Source organism: Besnoitia besnoiti, chromosome I (genome assembly GCF_002563875.1).
Source record: "Besnoitia besnoiti strain Bb-Ger1 chromosome I, whole genome shotgun sequence".
Classification (NCBI taxonomy): domain Eukaryota; phylum Apicomplexa; class Conoidasida; order Eucoccidiorida; family Sarcocystidae; genus Besnoitia; species Besnoitia besnoiti.
The window spans coordinates 810,855-823,552 of record NC_042356.1 but is presented as its reverse complement, the minus strand read 5'-3'; the positions used below and the strand labels follow the sequence as shown (position 1 = coordinate 823,552).

General features: G+C 61.4%; 2 protein-coding genes across 2 annotated transcripts; one reads left to right on the top strand and one right to left on the bottom strand.

The window, feature by feature from the left end:
* Positions 1 to 2,088: 2,088 nt before the first annotated feature.
* BESB_001270 (uncharacterized protein) lies at positions 2,089 to 4,207 on the bottom strand (the record flags this gene model as incomplete). Its single annotated transcript, XM_029358882.1, has 5 exons — positions 2,089 to 2,230; positions 2,592 to 2,678; positions 3,029 to 3,121; positions 3,501 to 3,805; positions 3,992 to 4,207. 5 exons carry the CDS (start codon positions 4,205 to 4,207, stop codon positions 2,089 to 2,091), a joined length of 843 nt encoding a protein of 280 aa, XP_029221794.1.
* Positions 4,208 to 6,798: 2,591 nt separating this feature from the next.
* BESB_001260 (uncharacterized protein) lies at positions 6,799 to 12,698 on the top strand (the record flags this gene model as incomplete). Its single annotated transcript, XM_029358881.1, has 3 exons — positions 6,799 to 11,104; positions 11,532 to 11,574; positions 11,912 to 12,698. 3 exons carry the CDS (start codon positions 6,799 to 6,801, stop codon positions 12,696 to 12,698), a joined length of 5,136 nt encoding a protein of 1,711 aa, XP_029221793.1.

Genomic DNA, 12,698 nt, shown 5'->3' with positions numbered 1-12,698 from the left:
GCCTCAAGGTGATCGGCAGACCTAACCATTCGGGAAATGATCTATTCGGATCAGATCGTGTATCGCAAGTCGTCGCGCGTCGAGGGCATTTTTTGCGTCCCTCAGTTGCGCGAGATTCCTCAATTCCAGTATATGGAGGCCGTTTAAAGAATCACTGAAAGTTGGCAGGATAAATACGCAGGGGTGAAGCTTCACTTGCTGACAAGAGCGGCTGTATTGAGCGCATGCCATCAGGGTTTGCACTCACTCACGGCCGCAGAAGGGGGTCACACATGAGTAGATTGCTATAAATGGCACCTCTGGTGGGTGGGCTGCATGAAATCGAAACGCATTTTCTAAACAGTGGGCATTTTCAGTGGGGAGTGGACGGGAGTGGCAGTTTTGTGGGATTTTTCAGGGGGCGGGATTGACGGCTTTTTTCCCGTGGAATCGCGGCAGGAAGGGGGCATCCGAAGCATCAGATTTAGCCATGCACATCGAGATTTTTGTTTCGTCCGTGTTACGTTCGCTGCCGTCGAGGTATGTTTGTCCGGCGTTTCATTTACTCAGTTATGGAGCATTGGGCGCCGGCACGTGTGGGTCGTTGCGTTACCAGCGTGGCTCCAATTCAGTACGCAGTCGAAGCTGAGCACACGCAGAACAAGTGCGCTGTAAACCTGGAGGGCGACTTGCCCGCATTGCGTGTACTGCAGCAAGGCCGACCAGGATGGGAGGATGTGATTGATTTCGTGGTTCATCAACCACAGCAGCGCACGCTCAGTGCGTCGTGGCGTGGCTGACCGGGACTTTGCGTTCCAATTTGAGCGCCGTTTCATAACAGCGTATAACTGCATGGCACCATTCAAAAGTTCACACGATACACAAATAATGCTAAGATGCACGCGCACCTTCGGGCGTCTGCAGCGGTGTCACGCTGCGTAGAGCGTTGGGGAGCGACACGGGAGACATGTGCGGCCGGCATCTGGCGCCCACAGAAGGAACTCAACTCCGGCAGTACTAGCAGGCAACTTACCACACGACAACATAGGGGTGGTGGGATGGGGAGAACAGCGGAAAGAGGAGTCGTTTTCAGCAGAGGGCGCGATGAGCCCAGTGTGTACCGCGTGATCCACTGGTACAACGCAGGCAGGCCGACGCGCCAGGCTTCTTCACGGGACCGCTGGACCGCATTCGCGCAGATGAGCTGACAGGGAAGTATGGCTCGGGACATACATGGCAAAGAGAGTCCCTCTGGTCATTTGCTCAACTCGCCCGACCTGGAGGGTTTTGCACGTCGGCCTGCCCGCGTTGTACCAAATGACTTCGAAACGTTTTTGGCGGGAGGGAAATTATTGTCGGCAAACGGGAGCCAGCAGCCTTCCCTGATAACAGGATCTACGTAACAGGAACAGTGTGTTCGCACGAGTGCCCGTGGCGGCGCTCCACGTATAGGCTTCTGTAGTTTACGGGGCCCGCTGAAGGGATGCGCAATTGCCGCCAGCGAAGAGATTTACCACAGGTTTCATTGGTTTCTTGTAGAGCGTAGACGCGAGCCCTATTTCAATATCACAACGCCGCCAGCGTGGGCAGTGCACCAGATGGGAGATTCGTCAAACAAACAGGGGAAAATGACCAGGACAGGGTAGACCTAAATGTCGCAGCCGACCATGTAGGTGGGGCTGTCGGACTCTTAGGTATCTAGTGGCGTCGCGCATATGTTCAGTCACGCATCATCGAGCGCTAGGGCACCTGCGTACGGGGAAAATGGCTCAGAATTTACAAGAAACTGGCACGTCAAGTGTCTGAACTCGTATCGAAAACGCGAAGACGACGCTACTGTATGACATTAAAAGAAATGGTGTTCCATCTTTCGCTGACGGCGAACAGCGGCGCAAGCGTTGCCGCGAGCGACAATTGCCTCATAGTCGTTGTCTCGAGCAGCACGCCGGCAGTGAACCGACACAAAAACTGCGCATAGGAACCCCTTCCGTTTGCACGGTCTTCGATTGTCCAGCTCGGGATGGCAAGAGATTAGGCTGGGTCTCGCGTGCGTAGCTATGAAGTCAAGGACAGATCCATCAAGATCAGCCGCCTTCCAGTCCTTCCAAGTCACTGCATCGCTTGCGAAATAAGCATCATAAGGGCGACGGCGAGGGGACCTATCATGAATACACAAACTAGGGCGATATATATAGCCCGACGGCGCCGATGTGCTCGCTCCGCTGGCGATAGCACCTCTCCAGCGCCTGCCCTGAACAGACACAAAAAAAAACATCCATTATGCTGGAGCGGCTACATACCATCAGAGAAAGCGCCAGACGGTATACGGGTAGCAAGGCGCCCTCGATCTCGCAAGTGAATGACCCAATCCCTGTGCCGAAATGAAAAGAAGAAGTGAAATCTAATAAACGCACCCACAGTGTTACTGAAAAACGAACAGGAGCACACGCCGAAGTTGGTCGGTGTCTTGAGACATCCTAGGGAAGTGGAGAATTCGAATACTTTTAGCAGCTGCTCACTGTCAAGCGCCTTGCCAGCATGCTCACAAGGAAAGATTTTTCGTAAAGCTTGCTTCATCAGTTTCCCTTGCTATATTCACCAATGTCTGTTACCTGTCGGGGATTCCAAAAGTACCCCGCAGAATATCTGCTATCCAGGAAAAGCCGCCGCCTCCATCACTTCCGCCCTGACCTAACAAGCTGGAAAAGGAGACAAGAAGACGGAAGATGGGCACCTTCTGAATATCCATAACTTGCGAGCCTCACCTGCATCCCCAGGAAACGTGTTGCCAGCCCGAGGTGCCCGGGTTCGCTACCGCTGGCTGTCGCATTCATCGAGGACTGTCAGCGCGCACGCAGGAGCTCCTTGGCATCATGGGAGCCGCACAAACGAGCCTGGCAAACCTCCCTTGACTCATTCTGTGTACGGAAAACGAAAACTAGGTTTCCACTGTTTCGACCTTCCCGCACGGCAAACACTCTGCCTCGTGACGGCAACCCCGGGGACAGAAAAACACATGGTCACCGAGCTCCCGTCATTGGTCGCGTACCTCTCGGAATAGCCGCCGCCAGCCGCGCCCCAACCGACCGGACTATCGTCGATAAGGCGCTCTGTGTAGTTTGTCCGCATCGGTGGCCGTACGCTGTGCATATCCCGCACATGACACAAGATAGCATTCGACTTCTACAGCACATCAGCTGCTTGGAGGGACGCCACCGGCATCCGCACTGGTTCTGTTTCCACCGCGAAGTCTGAAGTAGATAGCACTGTTCGACAGTTGACGATATCGGCTCCGCTGGCGTAGTAGAGAGGCGTTTCTTCACAACTCTGCAGCGCACAACATGCAGTCTCTGGCTCTGCTTGAGAAGACGAGAGTGCGTCTTCTGCGCAGCGTGACACGGTGAAGTCTGTAGCCAAAAGGCCAATCGTCGCCACGTGACCTGTCCTTGTGAAGTATCAGCGGCCACGGAAGACCGCGACATCTCTCTTCTCCGGTAGGGGACGTCGTCACGACTGCTTACTTGTCATCGTCGGACTGCGGAGGAAAGGCGCTATAGCCTTCCTGCACTCGTCTCTCTTGCTCCTGCTGTAGTCGCAGCTGCTCGTACCACCCTGTGGAGTACGCACCCGCCGCCGTCCCCACAGAGGCGCCGCCCTGCGCGGGAGCCGCGCCCGTCCCCGGTGCGCCGTCTGCCAAGACCGCAGGCTGCACGTGGCGGTTCAGTTGGGCAAACAACTGGCGACTCATTTCTGCGTCTGCGGCCATCCTGGTCGCCAAAATGCTCTCCTCCTCCTGCTGCAGCCTAGCCGCGACTTCGTACCCTTTCTGGAAGCAAACGCAGAGTTCGAAGAGAGAGGCCCGAGAGGCACGGAGGGCATGTGAGCGGCCAAGTGCTCCCACAGGAGGCGCGGCAGGATGCAGTGCTCATCGAATAATTCTCAGGAGTGCACCGAATAGGAAGCGGGAGACCAAATCCCGCCTCACACAGCGCCCTGCAGTTGCCTGCCTTACCTGTTCCTCTGCAATCCTCTTCGCCTTCTCCTCCTCCTCAGCTTCACGGCGGAGTCGATCCTCGTATTGCTTTCTGTGCAGTGATCTGTAGTCTTCCAGAGCATCGACCGAGCTCTGAGGCGTCCCTCCTTCCCTGGCGCCGCCCGAGGCCTCTCCCCCTCCCTGCGCGGTGCCCTCGCTGGCGTCAGCGGGTGTGGTCTCAGCTTCGCCAGTCATTGTGGATGCTTCTATCTTTGACGCAGTGTAGCCGTCCAACACGCGAGTACCCTGCGCATGTTCAGGCGCTTCAATACTCCTAGAGCTCTCTTCTGTTCGCAGCAGTTTCGAGACGGGGCTGCATCGGCCGCGCTGCCCTCGCTGTCTGCCGGCCTTCTCTCCGCCGTGGCGGCTGTCTTCAGAAGTCGCAGCGTAGTCCACCAGCAACTGGATACACAGACGCACCTTCCCTGGCTAGCTGAGGACTCAACTGAAGAGCCTTGCGACAGGCGAGTCCTCGCTCTGGCGGCAAGCTGGAGCTCACGGACGCACTCCGCCACGCACGCGAGTGTGGAGACCTTTCAAGAAACAGTGTAACAAGGGATGTTTCAGACTCAAGAGCTACCCGCCGAAGAGCCGAGGAGGGCTGGCACTAAGTGTGTAGGGCGCCGCGTCTCACCACCGAGCGACGCGGTGCCGGCAGGGTGAGGAAGTTCAGTTTTGGCTCAAACTCCTTCAGCGGATCGAGACAGTGCAGCCGACGTGGACGCTTGATTACCAGAGGCCAGCCTGAGACTAGAGCATCTCCTGACGGAAGGCACGACGGACCAAGAACCGCGATTTGATGCGAAGAAGGGTAGAAGGTTTCCCTCCAGTGGAGAGACATGCCAGCATGCGCCACAGGATCGGTTCTGTGTCGCCCTCTTGGGGTCTGTGGACTTTGCGAGCGAATTGCCCAGAAAAGGACACGCCGCACACCAGAACAAATGCGGAGGGACGAAGGTCAATCCAAGAAAGGCGCTTCTGTACAATTCGAGGAAATGCTCCGAAAATGACGTGTTTCACGCTCGAAAAACGGTGCCAGTCAGAATGCCCAGCCAGGAGCTCTCGACGCGTCCCTTCTGACTGGGCGGCGGCCCGCCCGTCCCCAACACAGTACTGTGCTTCGCATTGACACAGGGAATGAGACACCAGCTCGCTCTCAGGCGCCTCCGTCGCGTAGTGAACTAAGACAGTGAATCCCAAGACTCCGTGTTCACGAAGGGCAACACGACCTGTGCTCGCCCGCCACCGTCTAGCAACCTTCAGCTGCTGCGCTGATCACTTTTACGCACAGAGCGTAGGCAGGTGTCTCTTCTCGCAGAGCTCTGCTCTGAACAGATACTCCAGCGACGAAGTGATATTCGGCTGTTCCAGTGGTGTATTGAATTCCCTGGCAGCGCAGTGTGCGGGAGAGAAGCAGCGAGTTCCCAACGCAGTTAGTCCTGCCAGGCACAAGAAGACACGCGTACGAGTGTCGCTTCTTTGCGCACCCTCGAGGGCATTCCCAACCCTTCACACGCGGAACTCCACGCGCCAGTGTGACCGGGACGAAGTCACTTTGCGCTCCGCAGTTTGCCAGTTCTCCGTCACACATTCGTACAAGCCTTTTCGAGCGCGGCAGGCAACTCGGGCGACCGGAGTCTCCAGAGATATGCCTGTACGGGAGGCGCGCCGGGGTGAAAAGCCATTTTCTCGACAAAGAGTTCGCTCGTGACACAAAGAAAGGGGATGAGCAACCACAGCCACTCGAACCACTCGCCGCCAACCGGTTGGTCGCAGGGCAGCGTGGCGCCGCGGTACGAGAGCAAGGGTCATCGACGGGACAGACTGTTTCCTTGATAGGCTTTTCCAAGTTTGCAAGCTTTGAAACGCGCCGATAGGTCGGTGTAAAGACCCGTCTTTTTGCGAGGTCCTAAATGAAACGCTCGGGAGTCCTTGAGCTGAAGCCAGTCCTCCATCCACGTAGCCCCCCAAGGGGGGTCGATGCACTGAGGCTTGCTTGTTTCCGCGCGCTAGGCTTTTTTTCTGGGAACTCCCGCGATTTATTTTGTACTTATAAAGGAGGGAACTGGAACTGTGTGAAGCCAAGCCCTGCAGTCTCGGGTAGCTGTTGTCTCGAACACCCTCTGAGCTCCGCGAAACCACCTATACATGCCTTTTTTGCGACGTCGTTTTTCTCTTTTGTATACCGACATCAGCCCTTTTTCGGAGCCGTTCTGCCATGGCACGCGTCGAGTTGATCTATACGACGCTCTGCAAAGAATCGGCATTCTCGTTCCGCCCTCCCTTTCGCCGCGGCACCTACAAGCGCCCAGCGTTGTAGCCGGGCGCGTGCACGTCTCACGTCTCCTCCGGCTGTGCGTCAGCCCTTGTGATCCAGCTGCTTCCCCAGGACCGGCCGCACACGAATCCTTCGCAACAGGCGTTTTTTCTGCCGGAAAATCGTCAGGCGTTCTTGCAGTCTCACTCATCCGTCGGTATCCGCGTCGAGGCAGTGTCCTGTCTCACGGAGTCGCCTACTTGGCTCCGGCTCCAGCAAGTCTGGAGGGCGTCGCAAGAGATCTAGAGGGAACAGAACATCGAGCATGAAGCGCCCTGAGTTTGCCAGGCAGTTGTGGTGCCGCTCTGCAGCGCGCGCTTCCCGCCTGTCCGCGCGCAACACGATTTTTAGGATTCGCGGCCCGTGAGCTGCGAGACCCCCACGCCGTTTCCAACGAAGCCTTTGGATCTGCCTCCTCGCTGCAGCGAGGAGAAAATTTGCACTCCAGTATTTGCGGGCGGGCACGAGGATGGCGGAGGGCAGCGCGTCTTGCGGAACGGGGGAAGCCCCGGGGGATCACGAGCGGCCGGGACGACGATTCGAGGAAGCTGCAGGAAGCGCGGCGGGTGGAGGAGATCCACCCGACTTCACGCCGCGTGCACCTTCGTCTTCGGCGACTGGTGCTTCTTCAGAGGCTTGGGCAGCCGCACAGACGCACGCGCTCAGCGTGCAGGTCGTCGAGGTTCCGCCGCCGGCGAGTTCCGCCTCAGGCGATTCGCCCCATGTGGGGTGGGGGGGCGGAGACGACGGAAGTCTTCCTTCGCTTTCGGCGAGGGACGAGTGCCATGTAGGCGTGTCCTGTGACCCTTCCGCGTGGAGTTCTGTTCTTCTTGATCTCGGGCCGCCAGGGGGAGTTTCTCCGGAGCGTGCGCCGCCGCCCCCCGCGTTGCCTCCGTCTCCCGTGTCTGTGTGTCTGTCTTCGCCGCGCTGCCCTTCCCTTCCCTCGTCGCAGAGCGATCTTTCCGCAGTGTCAACGAACTCTCTTTCCTCGGTTCGCCGGGTGAAACCGATCTTCACACGCCAGGAACGCCCAGGCTCTCTGCAGGCGACGTCCCCGCCGTCTGACTCGCCCCTCTACAGCCCCTGGTCTGTCTCACCCTCTGCATTCCGGTCGGGGGCTGGCGCCGCCTGCCGCCACGGGTCTTCAGGTGGCTCCCCGGACGTCGGGACGCCGGACAAGCCCCGCAACACGAATCTCGACTCGGCTGTGCAGCCGCTGCGGACGTCGTCCGCGTTGTCTCTGCCTGCGGCTCTCGCGCCTGCGCCGCCTTGCCCGTTTCCGCGGAGCGCGGGGCCGTCGTCTCTCCTGTCTCCTGCTGGCTTCGCGTGCTCGCCGGGCGCGCCCTCCGCGACGCCGCGAGCGCGGCGCAAAACAGTTTGCACCGCTACTTCTGCGCCTGCGTCTCCGGGGTTCCGCCGGTCGTCCGCGTCCTCTTCGGCGTGCGCTCCCACGCGCACCCCGCGGTCTCCGCGCTCCTGTTCGCTGCCAGCCATCCACTCGCCCTTTCCCGCGGCGTCCTGCTCAGCGCTTGGCGACGGGTGGCAACAGGATGAAGCATCCGTCGCGCTGCGGGACAGCGACGCGCGCAGACTCAGCTTTGTTTCCTTTTTCTCTTCCGACGACGGCGCCATGGAGGCGGGCGAGTTCCCTACTGCTTCCTCGGGCACCGGCAAAACGCTGGCGATACCTCGACTTCAGACGGAAAGCTTCGCAAGCTCCATTCAAGACAGGGCCTTCATGCACACGGCTGCATGGGGCGACGACGCCCGTGCTCTGTACGTCTCTTCTGTCTCCTCGGTCGCTTCGGCGGAGCCGCTCGCCGAAGATGGAGACCCCATCGCCCTGCGTGACCGGACGCCCGCGTCGGAAGGTGCGGAGGCCGTCGTCGCTGGCAGCCGCAGTTCCGAGCGAGCAGCGGGCCTTGGAGAACGCGGAAGGACATCGCGCGACCCCTCCGGCGAGGAAAGGTTGCCGGCGAAATCCGTTCTTGCATCCTCCTGTCCCGCACGCTTACCCAGGGCTGACCTTCCGAGGCTCTCGACTCCCGACTCACCAGCATCAGCCGGCGCAGAAGACGAGGATCCGCTGCGCGTCAAGCGGCGGTGCCGGGGGACGACGGCAGACGCAGCTTCTTCTTCCGCGGGATTTGGCACCAGGTCGCCCCTCACCCAGCCGCCTGAGTCGATGGCGGGGAATCGGTGGTCAGTAGGTGGAGGGAGCGACAAGGAAGTTCTGGGCGAGCCAGAGGAGCGGCGCAGCACGAGCTCCGAGGCGCCTGAGAGCGCGACGAGTCAGCAAGCCCCTGCCGCGTCGCCAGCGTGCAGTCTGCTGAAACGGAGGCCCCCCACTCAGCAGGGCCTGCAGCGGGCGGGTAAAATGCAGCAGCTGAGAGAAGAGCCGCCGCGGCCGACGGCGCGGCGAGCTTCGTGGCTGCAGGGGCAGGAGTGCGCTTCCACGCTCCGCTTTCTGGTCTCGGAACTGGCGCCCACGGCGTCCGCTGCCCCCCGGCGGGCCGTCGCCTGGGGAGACGGTGAGACCCCGCCCGCCGCGCTCGACACAGACCAGCTGGATCGAGCGGCGACGGAGGAGGAAGAGGCGCGCGGGAAGGACGAGGACGAGAAGCAGAGTCTTTTTTCCTTCTTCGAAGCCGAGGAGTGCGCAACTGTTGGCACGGCGGAGCTCCGCGCGAGCGCCGTCAGTGCGCCGCCGGGCGTCACGTCCCTGGGCTCACCCGCCGTGGCTCATTCGAGAGAACCGGCAGGCTTCCCTCGCAGGCGGCTAACCCTCAGCAGGCCCGTCGCGGTCGCCGACCTGCAGGAAGACGCACGCGCTGTGGAGGGACGGAAAACTCCTCGGGATACCTCTAGAGGCCAGAGAGACGCTGGCGAGTCGGCCGCAGCAGCAGACTGCCAGAGCCTGTCCCTGTCGCTTCAGACAGACGGCGAGGCCGAGAGGAAAGAAAGCGCGGAGGGAGATGCGCGACACGCGAGCGAGACGCCCGGGGGGCACACAGAACGGTCGCGGGAGACCGGTTATGAGCAAGCAGGACGCGGGGAAGGCGACAGGCGCCGAGACGCGGCGGACTGGAGGCCAGCGGCGACGCCATCCTCGGACGAAGAGACGACGCGGCGAGGGAGAGACGAGGAGGAGGGCGACGTGGATGACCGATCGTCGACTGCGCCTCTGTCTCCTCTCTCGTGTTCGCTGTCCTTTGCCGAGACCGAAGAGCTGCCGACGGACGCGCTGGAGACAAGTCCGGAGGCGTCGGTCCCCGTCATTTTTCGGGTCTTTGACGCCCAGGGCAGTTTGTGTGCGGCCTGCCGCGCGCAGCTGCAGCCTGTGTCGCAGAGGCCGAGTCCCCAGCCTCGCTCCGAGAGGCCGTCCCGCCGCTTTCCTCTGCACGCCTCTTCTCAGTTTTCGTTCCCGTCGCGCCCGTCGTCTTCCGCCGCGTCGTACCTGTCCTTCTTCTCGGCAGACGCCGCGCGCGATGGTCAGCCGGTGCTGCCGGGTGCCATTGTCTTTGGGCGAGCCGACCCTCTGGGCGGAGGCGGCGAAGCGTCGCTCTCGTCCGACCGCTTCGAGGATCCCGTCTTCTTCGGCGACCGCCGCCGCAAAGAGTGGCGGCGAGTGCCCTCACTTTTCTCCTCTTCCGTCGACGAGATGAAGACCCCAGCTCCCGCCTTCATGCCCCCGTCGTCCCCCACACTCACGTGCTCGTCTGGCTTCTCGTCGTCCTCGCCCTCCGTGTCGCAGCGATCCTCTTCGCCGTCCTCTTCCACGGCCTCGCTCGCGCGGATCGCCCGCGTGGAGGCGCGACCGGACTCGCAGATCTGGGCGCCTGGCGCGCCTCAGGAGCAGCCGGCCTTCGCTGCCGCGTGGGAGACTCCGAACCCAAGCCAGGTTGCGATCGAGGCCGCGACAGCCGGCGCCCGCTGGAGCGATCACCGCCGGTGGCAGGACTGCCCCTGCAGCGCGCTCTACGTCGTCGGGAGCCACCGACTTCTCGGCGGATGGAGGAGGCGGCGAGGCATCAGACTGCGCACCAACCCCAACCTCTTCCCCTACTACGTCTCCGCGCCCGTTCTCGTGCCTCGACACGTCCGCGCGATCGGCTACCGATTCGCGCGCCTCTCCGGCCCTCCCACTGCGCTCGCGGACCCCGCCGGCGGCGCCGGCAGCTCGCGGCCTCCCTTCGCAGCGTCTGCCGCGGACGCACCGCCCGCCTCGCCCCCCGGACCTTCGCCTGCGACGGCCGCTGGAGAGAAGCGCGACGCGGCGCGCGTCTCCCCGGCAACCGGGTGCCAGACAGAGAGAGAGAAGGTGGGCACGCTCGTCGCCGTCGCCGATCTGCAACCCTCTCTCTTGCGAAGAGTCCCCCAGGAGGCTGAGACGGCAGACAGAGCAGACGCGAAGGCGACAGCTGCGAAGGCGACAGCCGCGGGCGAGAAAGGAAAGGACAAGATGGAGAGTTCGGCGGAGAGCGCGGAGCGGGAAGTAAGCGCGGTTGTTGCGGTCGCGAGCTCCGACCCTGCGCACCTTCGCCGCGCCGATGTGTCAGAGGAGCGAGCAGACAAGGGAGGCGAGAGCGGCGCGCGACGGCCAAAGGACAGGAGCACGTTTCGCTGGTTTTCCTTTCTGCGGAGAGCGCAGGGAGGCAAAGGGCAGGCGAAGAAAGCGAGAAAGAAGAAAGAAGGAACCTGGGCTGTCGAGCTGGTGCACGGAGAAAGGAGACTCAAGCTGCCGATGACAGCTGCCGTCATCTCACACACTTTCGGTAAGGCCTGGAGAGAGGGAGTTAATGGAGGCCGTCCCGCGACGATTGAGCTGTGTGTCTGGCTTTCCTGCTGCCTTGCTTTTCTCCTCTTTTCTTCCTCTGTGTGAAGTGCTCTGGAGATTCTCGTGTATCTGCGGAACAGGAAAGCGGGTCTTTCGTTTCAAGGCGCGCGGACTCTGGGATACGCACAACACGTGGAGAGCAAAAACTTGAATCTCGAGTGTACCACCGCGGCAACAGCCGGACTTTTTTTAAACTCAAGTGTCTGAAGCTGGCCTTTCACCTTCCCTTGCGCTTTGCGCTTCCGTATGCCCGCTGCCGACTCGAGTCTTTTCTTTGCGGAGGCACTTTCGTTGTTCTGCGCAGCTCTCAGCCGGATCGCTTTCACCTTTTTTCACTGCCTTTCGTGTGCCTGGTGCATTTTCAGGTGTGAACGACAAAGGAATCTCGCGCCACGCGACGCACAAAGAGTGAGTTTTTCCATTTTCGCCCCGCTGGCTCTCCCGTTGAACGCCTCAAGCTTGCGCTTGACGCGCGAGTGCCTGTCAATCTGCATGTCTTTTTTTTACTCACGAGAGGCGAGCTGCATGCATACGCCGGCCCCATTCGTGCGGTGAAGGCTCTCGAGTGTTCCCCCCGCCAAGTGAGAGGCGCGTGCGCACGGCCGCTTCGTTTCCGCGAGAGCGCATGCCCACCCCGCTTCGCTTGACAATTCTCGCAGCCACGAGGTTTTGGGGGCGGGCATTGGTGCGTTGCTGTTTAGGTGCAACGGAGCTCTCTCCCTCCCTGTGTTGAGTCTGTTTGCAGCCTCGTGGAGAGCCTTGCGCTGTGCCTAGGGACGGCGGATTGGAACGCACCCGTTTTCCGTCAGGGCGGCGCTTGGCAAGTGGTGGAGAGGCCGGACTCTGTCAGTGCGTTTCCTGCGACGAAGGCGCAGGAGCGAGCGCGAGCGGCGCCTCTCAGCTGCTACTGGGACTCGAGCACGGTCGCAGGCTCGGGCGAATACCTCTCGTTTGTTTGGAATTTCGCGCTGCTCTGCTTGCCCTCCCGCCGCTGGCCGTTCAGTCTATTCGCCGCGCCGCCCTCCACAGACTCCCGCGCGCGGTCTCCGCTCACAGCCGCCTCGCTCTCCTCTCTCGCGCCTGCGGGTTCGCCGGCGTCTGCGCCGGAGGATGAGGAGGAGCATGGCGTGGCACCGCTCGCCGAAGCAGAGGCGAGGGGCAGGACGGCGGAGGCGGCTGCGACGCGCGGCGAGTCCGCCTTCCTCCCCTGCGAGTCACCCTCGCCGCCCTCTTCGTCTCCAGGCTGCGGCTCAGACTCTGCACTAGCAGCTGGCGCGCCGAGCCCGCAGTTGCCTCTTGTCCGCGTAGGCCGCGTGACGGACCTCGCGGAGAAAAGCAAGCGCCGGAGGCGGCGGGGCGAGAAGGCGGCGGGAGAGCAGCGGCGGGAGCACCGGAGCGCGGCCGGCTTCTCCTTCAAAGCGTTCGCCCTCAAGTCGCTGGCGACCCTCTTCCAAGCCGAAGACGACTTGTTCCGCGCAGCAGGTACGCATATATCCTTGCCTCTTCACCTAGAGGCGCGTATGCTGGGGTGA